At 43.7% G+C, this 17,591-nt stretch overlaps 2 protein-coding genes across 2 annotated transcripts in view; one reads left to right on the forward strand and one right to left on the reverse strand.

Annotated features, from left to right (window-relative positions):
* Positions 1-713: 713 nt before the first annotated feature.
* On the reverse strand, positions 714-3,874 carry TMEM186 (transmembrane protein 186). The gene is made up of 2 exons (XM_087973147.1): positions 3,643-3,874; positions 714-2,235 (listed from the first exon to the last, which is right to left on the reverse strand). The coding sequence occupies exons 1-2, from the start codon at positions 3,856-3,858 to the stop codon at positions 1,528-1,530; spliced, it is 924 nt and encodes a 307-aa protein (XP_087829273.1). The 5' UTR covers positions 3,859-3,874; the 3' UTR covers positions 714-1,527.
* A 1,326-nt stretch (positions 3,875-5,200) lies between these two features.
* Positions 5,201-17,591, forward strand: part of PMM2 (phosphomannomutase 2) — a 20,815-nt gene continuing 8,424 nt past the window's right edge. Inside the window, exons 1-5 of the mRNA XM_026689178.2 lie at positions 5,201-5,394; positions 7,327-7,438; positions 8,513-8,589; positions 12,306-12,397; positions 15,262-15,361. Of these exons, the coding sequence (XP_026544963.1) occupies positions 5,332-5,394; positions 7,327-7,438; positions 8,513-8,589; positions 12,306-12,397; positions 15,262-15,361 (444 nt within the window). The 5' untranslated portion in view covers positions 5,201-5,331. The remainder of the gene's footprint in view (positions 5,395-7,326; positions 7,439-8,512; positions 8,590-12,305; positions 12,398-15,261; positions 15,362-17,591) is intronic.

Genomic DNA, 17,591 nt, shown 5'->3' on the forward strand with positions numbered 1-17,591 from the left:
CAAAGTGGGACGACTGATGGCCTCCTTTTACCGGTCCACAATAGAAAGCATCCTCACATATTGCATGACGGTGTGGTATGCTGGCTTGACAGCCGCAGATAGAAAGACACTACAGAGGGTGGTGAGCACAGCACAAAACCTAGTGGGCTGTTCCCTGACACCGCTAGATGACCTCGCTAGGGTTTGCTGCCTTAGAAGAGTGAGGAAAATCCTCAGGGACCACTCACACCCTGGTCAGCCCTCCTTCACTCTCCTACCATCGGGAAGGAGATGTAGAAGCACAGCCAGCCGCACCAACAGGCTGAAGAACAGTTTCTACCTGTGGCTGTCAGACTCCTGAACGGAAAATAACTTCATGTCAACATAGTAGGATAGACTTGCGGGGCCGGCGCATTGTGCAACAAGGTCACTTAGTGTAATGAGATTGGGACTGGGTTAGGGACTTCTGTCCTCACTGTGAGTTGTGTTGGGGGGGGGTTTGCATGAAGAGAGGGTCAGCTAATCTCATTGTACACATGTTGTACTCTGACAATAAAGGTTGATCGATTGAAGTTGCTGGCGTATTGCCGTTCGTGGGTGTTTCCAGAGACTGCTGATTGAGCATAGCAATGACGATTGCTCGTTTGCTTGCGTGGAGCATGGCTGAGTTAATGGAGCCCACTTCTGAGAAATGTAAGGAAGCCAATTCCCAGAAAGTCAGCATTCAAAGAAAATTTTGGTGAGAAGGGTTTATTTTATTTATTCATTAAATTTACTTGCCATCCATTTCGTTTCGAAGTGACTCTGAGCGGCTTGTAGCATGAAAACACTAAAATCAATACACATATTCTTCTTGAAGGGTCCCTTCCAACTCCGTTAATCTGCTAAATACAATACCAATAGCATTCAAATAAAATTTAGATGGTATTATTTTAGTAGCATGTAGTAAAGTTACCAAAAACGCTTACATTATATTGAGCTGGTCTGATCAAATTTCAATTCCGTTTGGTAATTCTTTGATGCCACTTCACTACCCAGTGGGAAAGTGACAAGATAAAATAAATCTGGTTTGCTAAACCTGAGATGTCTATGTGTATGAAAACAATGGCATCAACAGTGATGAAAATGAAGTAACAGATAATCAGAGTTGGAAGGGACAATTGGAGGGGCATTAAGACTAGTTGTAGGCTTAGCAACTGTGGTAAGAAAGGTCATAAAACGAGGCAAAACTCAATAAATGTGTCACAACATAAATTTGGGGGTCCATTGTGACTGTAAGTTCAGGCCATTTGTCAGAAATGGTGTAGGGTCTCCCACTTGAGCGGGGGGTTGGACTAGATGACCTACAAGGTCCCTTCCAACTCTGATTATCTGTTATCTATCTGTATTTTAGCTAACAAGGTTATGAATCCTCAGTGCAAAACATTCTGGGTGTTGAAATTTCTCTCTCTCTCTTTCTCTCTCTCTCTTTCTCTCTTTCTTTCTGTCTGTCTCTTTCTGTCTCTTTCTCTGTCTCTCTCTCTCACACACACACAAACACACACACACTTAAGAATAACACCCAAACACTTTGGCAAAGGCTTCCTCATTCACAACTTGACCCAAGACAAATGAAAAATACAAGACTTTTTTCTGGTCACATTGTCTGAACTTCAGGAGGAACCTGTTGCTCTTTCTGCCTTCTTCTTCCAAGGTCGCGACCGACTCAACCGGACAGCAGAAATTCCTCCTTTTCCCCCAAAATGTCAAGTGGGAAACTTTCAGGAGGGTCCCACTTTCGTTCAGGTACATGAAGCCGATGACCCGTTGCAGGAAGAAGCTGATGGCGTATAGAAAGGCGAGGGTGGAGAAGAAGAGGCCTGTGACCCAAATAACCTGGTTTATCCCGTGGACAAACCAGACCGGAGGGAGGATGAGCAAACCAAGGCCCGTCTGCACCACCTTCAGCCTCGAGAAGAGCTTCAACAACCTGATGGCCGGGAATCGGTAAATCAGGGTAAATTTCTCTGAGTTTTCACAGCTGGACGGTGGCTTTGGATCGCGCTGAGACGAGTCGACGCTACTCAGCCACCGGGGCTGCACCCCGCGAAGAAGGCTGGGCGTCCGGCTACCTCCCTGTTGCAGAACGGTAGGACCATGAAAAGAACGGAGCACCTGGTGGCCTCTTTTCCACCACTGGGGAGTGAGGCCGTTTTGGAAACAACGGGGCCCGAAGAGGACCAAATGACGACACACGCAACCAGCGAGGATCTTCATCTGTAATGAAACAGATAAAGGTTTTCATCCAGGTGCAAAGCGGGGTAGAATTTTTACAGCAATTGTGTCTTTTCAGAAAAGTAGTACCTTTGTGATCAGACGTGTGTGTGTGTGCGTGCGCGCATATATATATATAGATTAGATTAGATTAACAGAATTGGAAAGGACCTTGTAGGTCGTCTAGTCCAACCCTCCCTCCAAAAAAAAGTCCCAAAAAAAATGCTTTCACTTAAAGGATAAGACATCGTGTTTGAGGTAATTATATTTTATTTTGCTTTACCTGCACGTAGCTATAAGGATTCTTTATATTCCCCGTTCCCAGCTTTTGCCTTTCATGTTTTAACATTTTATTGAGTTATAAGATCCCTCAGCAACAAGCTTGGATTTGGAAAGTGGGCAAATTCTAACCCAGTTTGGACTTGGATGAGAGACCATTATAGCAACTCCCAGGGCTTAGGCGAGAGTGCAAAATCTAGAACTTTTTGGAAGGAAACTGAGGCAAATTATAATTGTTATATGGACAAGAAAATTGTTTCTATGGCAAAAGGATGCGCCCACCGAACCCATTGTTACACCACCCCTACTTGGAATGCTGTCATAGCAAGACTGCAAAAGACGTTGCAGAATAGCTTGAAAAAACAAGGATACTTTGAAAATACTTCAACAGTTCAGAATAACCAGGGAAAACTTACTTTTTCAAAAAAGCCTAGTGATTTTGTCACCTTTCTTATTCTTTATATGTCAGTTGTCTTTCAAAACTTTGCCAGTGAATATCTTACTAATAAGTGAACAGCTATTAATTAAAAGGCTGTTTCATCACTGAAAACTTACTGATCAAATAGAGGGTGAATGTCAAATGGCTCTGCAGATTTTAATATTTAAAAGATATACCATTGCTTTGAAATATGTGATTAAAGGAATAGAACCCGTTAATAACAATAGCAATAACAACACTAATAACAACACTAACAACACTAACAATAACAACAACAACAACAACACTAATAACAACACTAACAACACTAACAATAACAACAACAACAACAACAATAACAATAACAATAACAATAATAATAATAATAATAATAATAATAATAATAATAAAGGTCAAGGTGCCCACTATTCTGGGTTGGTCTCCTTTCCACACCAGCCCCCAGACCCAACCTCGCTCGCCCTGTTTGCAGACCAGCCGGGACCGCCCTCCCTGCACTCCACTCAGCAAGGAGTCCGCACACACACACACATACACGCCCGATTGCAGGCATTCCAACGCACCGTGCAAGAAACCCCGCTTTGCACGCACGACCATTCCCCAACCCGACCGTGTAATGCAAAGCTGGGGAAGATGGGCTCTGTAGTCTAAGGCGCCGAGAAGGAGGAGGAGGAGGAGAAGGTGATCGGATTTACCGCGGGAAGCCCGTGCAGACACCCCCGGGAGGTGAGACGGCGCGGTGCCTGCTGGGAGTTCCGGTGCACCGCGCGTGGAGGGCGAGTGACGTCATCACCTGAGGGAGGCGGCCTGGGATCCCCGGGTCTTGGCAGTCCCTGGCGCGGCCACCAGATGGCAGCAAAGATACGTCCAGGGGAGGAGAGGGGGCAAATTCCCGGGGTTTGTCGCCCCATTGGCCGGTCGGGAGTCGTGCAGAGTTTGGTCCAAAGAGGGGGGAAAGGCCAGGCGAGAGTAAACACTGCAAATGGTGTCTCCTGCTTGAGCGGGGTTGGACTAGATGTCCTTCAAGGGTCCTTCCAACTCAGTAATTTGCGTTTGGATGGGCAGCACGAGGTTTTTCCTCTTTTGGGGGGGGGGTAATGCAAGAACAAGAAGAACAACAATAATAATAACAATAAATAATCTGTTTAGAATGAAAAAGTCCTTGGTTAGGACTCGAGCTGTTGAGCTATCAACCAGCCCCAAAGGTTGTGAATCTCAAATAATAATAATAATAATAATAATAATAATAATAATAATAATAATAATAATAATAATAATAATAATAATAATAATAATAATAATAATAATAATAATAATAATAATAATAATAATAATAATAATAGTGCAAAAGTGGGAGCTGTTCCACTTTTAATGCATGGGAGAATATCTCGAGGAAAAATTATTCAGGGGTCTTTGTGCTTTGGCTCTGAACGGGCCAAGCCCTTTCCAACTTCAGAGGGGCTGAATTGGCAGGCGCTGTTTTGAGTGAAATCCGTGTTTTGCCACCTCCAACTTCAAGATGGGGGATAGGGTTCAATGGGTGTGTGTGTGTGTGTGTGTGTGGAATCATGATGGGTGGTGAATTAACAGGGTAACAAAATTGGAACTCTCCAAACTTGGTGACTTTTAAGACTTGTTGGACTTCAACTCCCAGAAAAGCTGGCTGGAGAATTCTGAGTGTAGATTATCAACTAATTGATCAACTACTGCCTGAGCTACACTGCAACAATGAAGCTCCCCAGGAAAAGGTAAGTGCACAGGTGTTTTCCTATACAGGTAGCCTTCGACTTTACAGATTTACAGAGTGGGAAGGGACCTTGTAGGTCATCTAGTGCTACCCCCACCCAAACAGGAGACTCTACACCAGAGGCCTCCAAACTTGGCAACTTTAAGACTTGTGGACTTAAACTCCCAGAAAAGCTGGCTGGAGAATTCTGGGAGTTGAAGTCCACAAGTCTTAAAAGTTGCCAAGTTTGGGGACCTCTGATTTACACCATTTCTGACAGATGGCAGTCCAGTCTCTTCTTGAGAGCCTCCCACAACTCCTGAAGGCAAATTGGTTGAAGTCCACCTATCCCAAAGCTGCAGAGGGTGGAGGAACTCTGCCCTTAACCGGCCCTAACAAATCCCCGCGGGCCACGTATGTTTTCCCCCTCGACTCTTCCGCCCCGCATTGGGGCGGCAGCCGAACGAAAACCGGAAGCGACGAGCGCCGCCCGCTCCTTTCTGCCTCTACGCACTCTCCGTAGGCCTCCGGTAGGCTGCAAGGGAGGGGTGCGCATGCGTGTAGACATCGCCTCGGCCCGGAGGCATGCTGGGGCCTGTAGTTTCTTTTTTTTAAACTCCGCGCATCCCGTCCGAAGGAGCCGCCGACGGGCAGAGCCATGGAGGGCGATTCGGTTCTCTGCCTCTTCGACGTGGACGGCACGCTGACCGCCCCTCGGCAGGTGGGACTAGGGGGGAGGCCGAGCTGGAAGGGGGCCTCTGAGCATGGGCAGAGTGCCTCGAGCCCGGGAGCCAGCCTGTTTGGGGAAGAAGGCGGTGCAGGCAGCTCCTCGCAAGCCGGCAACGCAACTGCCTGGCACGTTTGCACCTGCTGATTAGGTGGCGGCAGTTGCAGGTAGCAGTCCTCGACTTGTGACCTTAACTGAACCCAAAATACATGTTGCTAAGTGAGACGGGGGTTGAGTGAGTTTTTGCTCGGTTTTACGATTTTTTTTGGCCACTGTTGTTAAGTGAATCATTGCAATTGTGAAGTCACACTTAACTGGTTGTAAAGTGACCCAGGGACACTACAACCATCGTAAATACGAGTCAGCGTGCCAACTGTCTGACTTTTGATCATGGGGATGTTGCAACGGTCGTAAGTGTGAAAAACGGCCATAAGTCCCTTTTTTCACTGATGTTGTAACTGGTCACTAAACGAACTGTTGTAAGTCAAGAACTGCCTGTATTCTTCTTCTTCTTCATTATTCTCTGATTAATAGCCGAAAGCTCTCTGCTGGCCAGGCTTCTTAATGCAGTATTCCATCATATCTTGGATTTTGCTATTCTTTTTTAATCCTCATTACAGTTTTTAGCACATTGTTGCACTTAATCGTTGAGACTCTCTTCATAATGAGAAGCGAGTAAAGCTGGATGGGGATGAATAAACAGCAGCATCCTTTGTGGCTGGATAGAAGGAGCAGCTCCATTTCTTGTTTAATTCTTTATTCCTTGCTTGGAGTAATTTATCCAAACTTAGTTGTGGGTTTGTTGAACTTTGTAGTTTGGGGCCATTTGTCCTGATTTCTTAAATCCTCACCTTACTTTCATCACAGATCAAAGTTACCGTTTTCCAAAGAAATTAATGATAAGGGCCGTAATTAGAACGTAATAAAAATGTAGTAGTGATATAACAAGACTTGTCTCTAATTCAAGACCACTTCCTGGTTTGATGAGCTGCTAGACATTTTATTTCCTTGTTAGCAATGATAGAAAAGGACAGTTCTCCATTTTATTTCTTCACCTGCAGTTATGCTGCTGTATAGTCTGTATAAGGATTTGATTAATTGATTCACTTCGTATAAATACACTGCCTTACCTTGCAAACGGTTGTAAAGCTTAGTGAAACAAGTTTTTGTCAAGTAAGATTCTTCAGATAAAGCTCTGTTTTTCCTATATTTCGTAAAATGTTTTGCACGGTGAATGCTTGATAATAATAATACCTTGCACAGAGTGTCTTCAATTAATAACAACAGTAATTTGATATTCAATGAATGAAAGGAACACAACCTGCTTCAAACATTGTAATTTTTACTACAAAGAGAAAGAATAAGAAATGTATTATTATGCTACTATTTGTATTGAAGTAGTTAACTTTTCATTCTTTACCAAAGTTGGTCATTTTTTTACTCTGCCATCCCAATATGCCCCACTAAAACCAAGTCTATTGCAATGTTTCAAAGAAATTTATTTCTTTAAACCCAATTAAGAACGAAAGCAAGCTGGAAAAACTTCTGACTTCAGAAGTTGTGGGTGCTCCAATACTGGAAGCTTTTAAGAAGATACTGGACAGCCACTTGTCTGAAATAGTACTATAGCCTCTCCTGCTTGAGCAGGGGGCTGGAATAGAAGACCTCCAAGGCCCCTTCCAATTCACTTAGTCTGTTAAGAGTTTGAAATTTGGGCTTAAGGCCCAAATTCAGTCCCACTGGATCACTTCATGGCCTCCCCTCCTATCTCCCAGAACCATTTTCAGAACAAGATGGAAAGAAATGCACATTATAAATGAGTGGTGTGGAAATAATAATAGGGACCATCAAGAGAGCTTGCGAGTGTTGCTGGAATCCCTGTTTGATCTGATTGACACACCAATTTCTCTTTTTCAACCGATCCAGAAAATCAACTCCGATATGGCAGATTTCCTACAGGCTTTGAGGCAGAAGATGAAAGTTGGCGTGGTTGGAGGCTCAGACTTCGAAAAGATCCAAGAACAACTGGGGGAGGACGGTAAGAAGAAGGTGAAGGCGTGGGAAGCCCAGCCAGGAGTAGCAAAGTTGTCTGAATTGTCATTATGGGCTGGGCAGCTGTCTTTGCCTTCTTTATCGCATTCATTGCACGGGCAGATTGCCCAGAAGATCATGGGTTGCCCTCTCCCCTCTTTGGAAGAGCTTTATAGCTCCTGCTGCCTTAAGAAAGTTCAAAACATCCTCAAAGATCCATCTCATCCTGGGAACCCCCCCTTTTTTTTAAGTATTACCATCTGGCAGATGGTACAGAATAATAATAAAAACAAGGACAAATAGGCTGAAAAACAGCTTCTATTCCAGGGCAGTAACTATATTGAATTCTATTGTATAGTGCAATATTAATGCAATATCGGGGGTTTTCAATTCAATGCTGGCTGGAGAATTCGGGGAGTTGAAGTCCACAAGTCTTAAAGTTGCCAAGTTTGAAGACCTCTGATTTAATGGTAACTTTATTATAATGGTTTGCAACCAGCCACAAAAAGAAATTTACACCATCAGCACAATACAGAGTCTTAAAAGTGATATTGGAACAATAGGGAGTGATTTGAATTTTTCATGCCAAAAATCATTTTTCAAAAGTGGTTTTCAGCTTTACAAAAAAGAAGAGTGAAAAATAACATGCAATTAATAAAGATATTTCAAAGAGTGAGTGGCACCCAACCTGCCATCTTCATTTTCAAAGATGCTGTTTGGTCTATTTGGGGCCCAGAGGCATTTTTGTACAGTAAATAAACACAATGTTAGAAACTCTCACTTTGCTTCCTAACACACCAGTTTTCTGTGTAGTTATTTGGCATCGAGAGGCACAGAGATTGTCAGTTATCCTTGGGCATATTTACCGCACATCATATGCAACTGAATGCCATTAATTTACCCAATTGCTTTGAGGTGGCTGTACCGACTTTTTTTTTTTAATAAAAAAATATCAGGTGCTTTATGAATTCAGAGAAATAGGAAAGAAGATTTTTTTTTTCTGTTAATTTCATGGAAATGTTCTCTGAACTGAATAATATAAATTAAAACTCCTTTTTTTCCTTCCTTGTTTGGAGGGTAGTGGTTGGAAAATATGACTATGTTTTCCCTGAAAATGGTCTGGTGTCATACAAGGATGGAAAACTTCTTGAGAAGCAGGTAAGCTTGTAAGTTAGGATCAACTGACATATTTTGTCTCATATATTGATATTAATGCAGGGTTTGAAATATTTTTTATTGTTTTATATCAAACATTTCCTTTCTATGTTGAACAGTGTGCTCTCTAGTTGTCCAAACTGTTAACATACAAAAAACATCATTATGATCATATATATATATATAAACAAATATGCAGTAATATATAAACAAATATGATAGCATCAATCATATTGTAACATACATTATCTTCCATTATAGTATCAATTATATAACAGTCAGTAATATTTACCCATCTGTTTTTCTTTCTCCTATAAACCATATTTCACCTAATTCCACTCCTCTAACCTCAATATCTGTCATTTAACCATTTATAGAATAGTTCCCGTGTTATGAAGTAGTCCGAATCTTCTTTTCCTTTAATTTTTAGAATTAACCTATTCATCTCTGCACATTCCAGATTTTTTTTTATTATAATATCGTCTGCAGGGATTTCTGGGTTTTTCCAACATTGTGCATATGCGATCCTAGCTGCCGTTAGGATGTGTAAAACCAAATATGTCTTACCCTTATTGTAATTTCGTGGAATCATGCCCATCAAAAATGTCTCAGGTTTCAGATCCATTTGTTGTCTTATCATATTTTCCAACCACGTGTGTATTGTCTTCCAGTATTTTTGGGCTTTGGGGCATGTCCACCACGTATGGTAGTATGACCCCGGTGTCTGATTAGATGTTAAGCAGAGCTTCCCAAACTTTTTTCTTTGTTACCCAAAACCACTTATTATTAGGAAGTCTTGTAGAACTTTGGAGACTAGTTGTAAAACCCTTCCTTAGCTTCAAGTCACTGAATGAATGATCGTAACTCGAGGACTACCTGCATTGTAAGAACAGTGATGTGGGGTGCAGTTAAAAAGAAAAAAGAGAGCTGAAATTTTTATACATTTTATTCTATACAGGTAGGCCTTGATTTACAACAGTTCATTCAGTGACCTTTCCAAGTTACGACGACCCTGAAAAAAGTGACTTATGACCATCCCCACTGTCACATGATCAGAATTCAGATGCTTGACAACCGATTCATATTTATGACGGTTGCAATGGAGAAAAACTGAATTAATGCCTCACTTAGCTGCAGAAATGTTGGGCTCAGCTGTGGTTGTAAGTTGAGACTCTCTATAGCAGTGGTCACCAACCGATGGGCCATGGCCCACTGGTGGGCCGTGAGAAAATTTTGGTGGGCCACAGAGAAATCTCACCCCCAGAGCACCCTCCCAAAGCAATTAATCCAGGCTGCGCAGAAACACAAGGCTGCTCAGCCCACATGGCCCGCGGGAACCCTCCCTGTCCACTCACTCCTTACCCAATAAACTTGCCTGCTAAATTGCTCTTTTTCCTTTTCCGACCATCATCTGTTCTTCTGTGCTGGGAGATTTAGATTAGCTAGGAAGCAGGAAATGGTTGGATTTCTTGCTTTCTAGCTAAGCACAGCCGAACCTCATTTAGGACTGAAGGTTTGCTTGCAAGCAAATTTAGTGCAGACTCGCGGCAAGCAAATTTGAGAGACTGAGCTAACCGATGGCAGATAGATAGATCACTGAATGATTCTGTGAGCAACTCAACTGCTTTGCCTGATTTTGGATAAAAGTTGCTTTTTTAATAAAAAAAATTCAATATTTACATACATGGTGTGTTGTGAGTTAATTTTGTGAGTTTGCTTGCTGGCAAATGTTATGTGACAGACTGAGCTAGCCGATGGCAGATAGATAGATTTCTGAATGAATCTTTGATTCTGTGAGCAACTCAATCTGCCTGACTGCTTTGCCTGATTTTGGGTAAAAGTTGCTCTTTTTTATAAAAAAATTCAATATTTATATAAATATTTATAATTTATAACATACAAGCCATGCCCAGCCAATCACATGACCAAGCCACACCCACAAATTAGGCCACACCCACAGAACCAGTTAGTTGTCCCTGGGATATAAAATTATGAGTTTGGTGGTCCCTGAGGTCCAAAAGGTTGCCGACCCCTGCTGTATAGCAGGGGTGTCCAACCTTGGCCACTTTAAGCCTGGAGGACTTCAACTCCCAGAATTCCCCAGCTGGGGAATTCTGGGAGTTGAAGTCCTCCAGGCTTAAAGTGGCCAAGGTTGGACACCCCTCCCTATAGCTTCTTACAATCTTTTAATGTATTCTTTTAAAAATGGGTTTTAAATGGAGATGGACAGCTGATAAATTGGACAACTAAATAAGTAAATCAAATACTTTGGGCTTGAGGCACTCCATTCACAGTGGGGCTCCTCCTAATGTGCAAGGCAAGGGGTGATTTTGGCCTCAGAATGGTCTCTTTTGGAAACATTGCGTATTTCTCAACTCTGGATCTCCTGCACAGCATACTTCACAGAGCAAACTTCACAGAAATGCCTCCTCAATCAGGGCACAATGAACCTTACGGAATTGCTGGCCCAAAGATGTGAGAATGGCTCACCTATACGCAGATTTAAAATCAATTCGGTCCCAGAGGCTGAGTGGCTGTTTATTGGGAACTTGAAGGAAAAGATTCCAGTGCAAAGAATATCAGTTTGATTTCCCAAGACATCCTGTTCCTCCCTCAGCTCTTCCTCTCCAGAAGGCCATTTGGATCATCCTTGGTCTTTTCTGGGCTTTCACATTGATTTAGCATGATCTGATTTATGATAATTAGCTCAAGGCTTTTTGCCTTTATTTGACATGCTGGTTGCCTGTTTTGGTGTGTTCTGCTTTGGTGTTTTGGACATCTCCATTTGTCACCTAATTTGGCAACAATGGTGAATGGTAAAGCTATATTATTCTTTTGCAAAAAAAAAAAAAAGAAAGAAAAGAAGATGTTTAGCTGTGATAGCAATACCCCTTAGACTTATATACCGCTTTACAGTGCTACAGGGAACGTGGTGGCTCAGTGGCTAAGACACTGAGCTTGTCGATCAGAAAAATCGGCAGTTTGGTGGTTCAAATCCCCAGCGCCACGTTATGGAGTGAGTTCCCGTTACTTGTCCCAGCTTCTGCCAACTTAGCAGTTCGAAAGCATGTAAAAATGCAAGTAGTAAAATAGGGACCACCTTTGGTGGGAAGGGAACAGCATTCTGTGCAGCTTCGGCGTTTAGTCATGCCGGCCACATGACCATGGAGACGTCTTCAGACCGCACTGGCTTGTAACGGAGATGAGCACTGCCCCCTAGAGCTAGAAACTACTAGCACATATGTGCGAGGGGAACCTTTACCTTTACCTTAGCTTTACTTTACAGCCCTCTATAAATTGTTTACAGAGTCAGCCTCTTGCCCCCAACAATCTGGGTCCTCATTTTATCCACCTCAGAAGGCTGAGTCAACCTTGAACCTGGTGGGATTCGAACTGCCAAATTGCAGTCAGATGGAAGTCAGCAGAAGTAGCCTGCAGTACTGCACTTTAACCACTGTGCCACTGAGGCTCTTGATGAGAGACAAGGTGGACCTTTGGCCAAATCATGGTTGCTGAACCCGTGTAAAAATCACCCCATGGGGACCCCACCCACTTGATCCCAGCCTGGCCAGTAAGAATCCCCCAGATTCAGGAAGAAACCATCCTCCAAGCTTTGAGAAATAGAACCCGGAAAGTATTTTGCTGGGGTCTGATTTCTTGAGAGTTGCTTCTGGAGGTTTGGGACTCTGTTTTGATTTTTCTTTGCCTCTCCTGAGCAGAGCATCCAAGACCATCTGGGGGAAGAGCTGCTTCAGGATTTGATCAACTACTGCCTGAGCTACATTGCAAAAATTAAGCTCCCCAGGAAAAGGTAGGTGCGTAAAAGTGCTTTCCTATACAGGTAGCCTTTGACTTTACAGATTTACAGAGCTGGAAGGGACCTTATAGGTCATCTAGTCCAACCCCCCCCCACACACACACAAGCAGGAGACCCTACACCGTGTTGGCGAACCTATGGCACGCATGCGAGCTGCAGGCAAACGTATCTCACTGCGTATGTGTGTGCCTCACAGCTGATTTTCGGCCTGTTTGAGGCCTTTTCTGGCCCCCCAAAGGCTTGAGGAAGGCTTCTGCAGGCTTTGCAGGCCGAAAACTAGCCCTGATTTTCATCACGATTTTCATCATTTTTTGAAAATACCAGAAGTGACAAAACGGGGCTAGTTTTTAAGCCTGCAGAAGCCTCCCTCGAGCCTCTGAGAGGCCAAAAAAGGCCTCAAACCAGCTGAAAAACAGCTGTGAAGGTGCAGTGCAGGTAAGTGGGTGGCGGAGGTGGGTGGGTGGGGTGGGGATTGCGCGCGCATGCATAGGGGGCATTGGAGGGGCGCATTGCCTTCTGGGTGCTGGCATGAGAGTGCAAGTGTGCAAGCGCACGGACAATTTTTGGCACAGTAGCCCAAAAAGGTTAGCCACCACTGCCCTACACCATTTCTGACAGATGGCAGTCCAGTCTCTTCTTCAGAGCTTCCAATAATGAAGCTCCCACAACTTCCGAGGGCAACTTCTGTTTCATCAGTTGATTGTTCTCACTGTCAGAAAGTTTCTCCTTATTTCCGTGTTGAATCTCTCCTTGACTTACGACCAGCCACTTAGTTCAAAGTTATGACCAACCTCCCCAGGAGTACATATGACCCAATTCCAAAGGTACAATGGCCACACTCCTATAGTCATGTGACCACATTTTGGGCATTTGGCAACCAGCCTGCATTTACAGCCATTTGCAGCATCGCATAGTTAACAGCATTTTACGTTTTTGCCAAAAATTGACACTTACTTCTGGTTTTCAGCAAACCCAGTCCATAATAAACAATGGATTTGCTTAACAACCAGAGCATTTGTTTTACAACTCATATAATGACCACTGCAGAAAAGATCATAAAATTCAAGTCTCTGCTTTATAATAATCACAATATAGGACATTTCCTGAGAACGCTACAACATCAAAAAAGCAAAGTGTTTCGAACCCACCACTCTGGGAAAGTCACAGCATGAAAGTTAGAGGCTGCCTCTTGCTTTTGTCATGCAGAGAGTCAGGCAAATAATTTTGTCACCTTCTGCTCTTTGATGAAATAATGAACCAATATCATATCTGTTCCTCCATGCAGAATAAACATGTCAGTCTGGGTTTAGGTTGCAAAACTCCCAGTGTAAACTAGCAAATCAGGGAGGGAATCCTGATTGCTGTCTCTTGAATGCTAGCTTTCTACTTGCAGGGCACCTGTACACTAAACAAGGAGAGCACTGACTTCCCCGCTCCTTTTTATGCAGTATGCAGCTCTTGAACATTATAGGTTGTGCTAGAAACACCCCTCAAACAGATAGATTCTCTTCGGTAATTATGCCGTTACTCTGGTTGAGTGCAGCTCAGTCAGAATCAATCAGTCAGAAGGGACCCTAGAGGTCTTCTAGTCCAGCCCCTGCTCAAGCAGGAGAACCTGTACCATTTCAGACAAGTGGCTATCCAGTCTCTTCTTAAAAACTCCCAGTGATGGAGGTTGCTTTTGGAAGCAAGCTGTTGTTCCACTAGTTCATGGTTCTAACGATCAGGAAATTTCTCTTCAGTTCTAGGGTGCTTCTCTCCTTGATTAGTTTCCATCCATTGTTTTGTTTTTCTTCTTCTGCCCTCTGATGCTTTGGAAAATAAATTGACCCCCTCCCCTTTGTGGCTGCCCTTCAAATACTGGAACACCACTGTGGTGTCCCCACTAGTCCTCCTTTTCCCTAGACTAGCCATACTCAGTTCCTGCAACTGTTCTTCAATCATCCTCGTTGCTCAAAACATCCTAGCTGAAAGTCCTGGTGGTATATTTCCAACAACTGCAGAGGATTTGGGCCAGTGCTTCTCTCAGCCTAACCTACCTCACAGGGTTGTTATTGCGGGGGAAACAGAAGGGAGGAGAAGGAAAAAGTATTGTGTATGTGTGTGTGATCGCTGCCTTGAGTTATTGGTAAAAATTATAAAGGCAGGAAAAAGTCATTTACCTCTGCTGTCTCCTGGCCCAGTGGGAGGGGACAGCAGAGATAAATGAAAATGATAAATTATTCTGATCTCCAACTATATATATATATATTGGATGTGAGGGTGATCTGGCTGCGACATCTGTCACCCCATTGATCGCCAGGGTTGATTCGGCTGATCTGGCTGGCTAGGCGGGTGTCCCCTTCCCTCCCTCAACGCTCCATGTGCGTCCCGCCCGGAGCTGCATGGCAATTCAGAATTGTCCATAAATCACAAAGGCCGCTCCAAACGTATCCTTTCGACTCATCAAACACTTTGCTTCCAAGCAAAGATTGAGAGTCAGCACGCCTCCTTAAATCACCTGGATGGGCGTGTCAGTCTCTCTAATCAATGTCTGGCTTGACGCCTCCCTTCAGATTGACGTTTCAATCTTCTCCTAGTTCTAGCGTCAAGCCAAGATCTGTCAGTTTCCTCACTAGAAGCCTCTGGCTCATTTTGTGGATCAGTTGCTGGCATGAGTGAAGTTGAAGGTTCTGGGGAGGATTGTCTCCGACAGTCTCTCATCCTCCTGGCTCACATCTGTGTCCTCTGATAATTCAGACTCCACATTCACAGCAGGCTCCAACCTTCCATCTTCAGAGTCATCAGAGTCAAAACTCCCAGCAGGATCGATCCTTCCAGTCACAACATATATATATGATTTTCTTCTCTTTTTTTAGGGGCACTTTCATTGAATTCCGAAATGGGATGCTGAACGTTTCTCCCGTTGGCAGAAGCTGTAGCCAAGCGGAACGGATGGAGTTTTTTGAGCTTGACAAGGCAGGTGATGGGGTAGCTTTTATCCTTCCGGTGCCTCCTTAGTAATCTGGGTTGTTTCAGGGGAGAGGAGGCAGGAAACCAGCCAGGTTTAGACTTCAGTAAACTGTAAATGAGCAAAGAACCATACTACAAAAAAGAGGTTGAGACTTTGGAAAAAGTTCAGAGAAGAGCAACTAAGATGATCAAAGGCCCGGGGACTAAAACATAAGAAGAACAGCTGCAGGTTTTGGGTTTGGCTAGTCTAGAGAAGAGAAGGTCTAGAGGGGATAGGATAGCAGTCTTCCAGTATTTGAGGGGCTGCCACAAAGAAGAGGGGGTGAAATTATTCTCCAAAGCACCAGAGAGCAGGACAAGAAACAATGGATGGAAACTAATCAAGGAGAGAGGCAACCTGGAATTATGGCGAAATTTCCTAACAGGGAGGACAATTAACCAGTGGAACAGCTTGACTCTGGAAATCATTGGGCGCTCCATCACCGGAGGTTTTAAAAACAGACCAGACAGTCACCTGTCTGAAATGGTATAGTTTCTCCTGCCAGAGCAGGGGGCTAGACTGGAAGACCTCCAAGGTCCCTTCCAGCTCTGTTGTAATTAATTCTTGGATCCAGGTAGTCCTTGAATTATAAACGTAATGAGACCTGCCCACCACGCTTGGAACTTGTGAGGGTTGTAACGCAGGTTGGTGACTGGTCCATTTTTTGACATTTTTGTGACAGTCATTAAATGAATCCGCAGTTGTTAAGCGAATGCTGCAATTCTTAAGCGAACCAGTGGTTTTATTATGGGCCCGGTTTTACCAATAAATGGAAGTTGGAAAAAACAACCTTGTACAATGAGGTGACATGATTGCCTGATTGCCAAACGCCTGAAGTTTTGTCAAGTGATTGCACCAGGGAGGAGGGCAACCATTGGGACTCCAAATCTAACTAACAGGTAGGTCCATCAGAATTTGAAACAGTCCTCAAGGTCATAAGTTGAGGACTGCCTGGGTATTTGTCAGGGCTCCAGCAGTTACCCCCGCCCCCCATTTAAATCATGAGTCTCGAGCCAAACTTCCAAAACTTCAAAAGGATTTATTGGGAGTTAACAAGTCCGGCACTGCCTGGGTGTAGCCGACTCTGAGACACATCATTCACTGTCACCCTTGACCCTGGTTTTCCCCCACCCCCTGGGTGTATCGTAATTCATATTCTCCAATGGGACACATCCATAGCCCAGAGTCATCCATCAGGCTCTCCAGTTAGAATTTTGCACGGCAAAAACTTCTGTCACCTAGCTGCTATCTTTGAAAACTATTTATGGAATGCACTTTCGATTTCCAAGCTGCCACACTGCTCTTTCAAACCCCTTTCCCCCCTCCCTTTCTGTTGGCAACTCTAAAAAGTCCATGGAAATATTTTATGAGTTGACACCCAGCTGCTGTTTATACTTATTTATTGGATGGATGTTTTATTGTTTCAATGACTTTTCAATTGTTTTAGAATTGTAAGCTGCCCAGAGTCACTTGGTTTAGTTGCCTGGGTGTAGCCGACTCTGAGACACATCATTCATTGTCACCCTTGACCCTGGTTTCCCCTCACCCGCTGGGTGTATCCTAATTCATATTCTCCAATGGGACACCTCCATAGCCAAGAGTCATCAATCAGGCTCTCCAGTTAGAATTTTGCTGGGCAGAAACTTCAGTCGCCTAGTTACTATCTTTGAAAACATTTATGGAATGCAAGCTGCCCACTGCAGCCCCCTCCCTTTCTATTGGCAACTCTAAAAAGACCATAGAAATATTTTATGAGTTGACAGTATTTTAAGAAGTGTGATGGGTGGAACAAAATCAGTTATTTGCCACTCAAGCCCCTGCCCCAGAAATTGACCAGACTTTTCTGGGAACTGAAAATACAGGCAGTCCTTGAATTAGCAGCAGTTCGTTTAGTGACTGAAGTTACAACAACACTGAAAAAAGTGACCCCTGACTGCTTTTCACACTTAGCGACCATTGCAGCATCCCCACGGTCACATGATCAAAATTCTGAGTCACATTATATGTGTCCAGGGAACACGTGATCCCCGTTTGCTGACCTTCAGACAAGCAAAGTCAACGGGGCAGCCCTAATTCACTTTGCAAATTAGTGTTACTTCATAACTGCAGGGATTCGCTTAACAATTGTGGCAAGAAAGGTAGTTAAAAACTCACTGAACAAATGTCTCACTTAGTGACAAAAATTTTATGCTCAAT

Source organism: Notechis scutatus, chromosome 12, assembly GCF_049901735.1.
Source record: "Notechis scutatus isolate UNSWTSFEM ecotype Mainland chromosome 12, rNotScu1.2, whole genome shotgun sequence".
NCBI lineage: Eukaryota > Metazoa > Chordata > Lepidosauria > Squamata > Elapidae > Notechis > Notechis scutatus.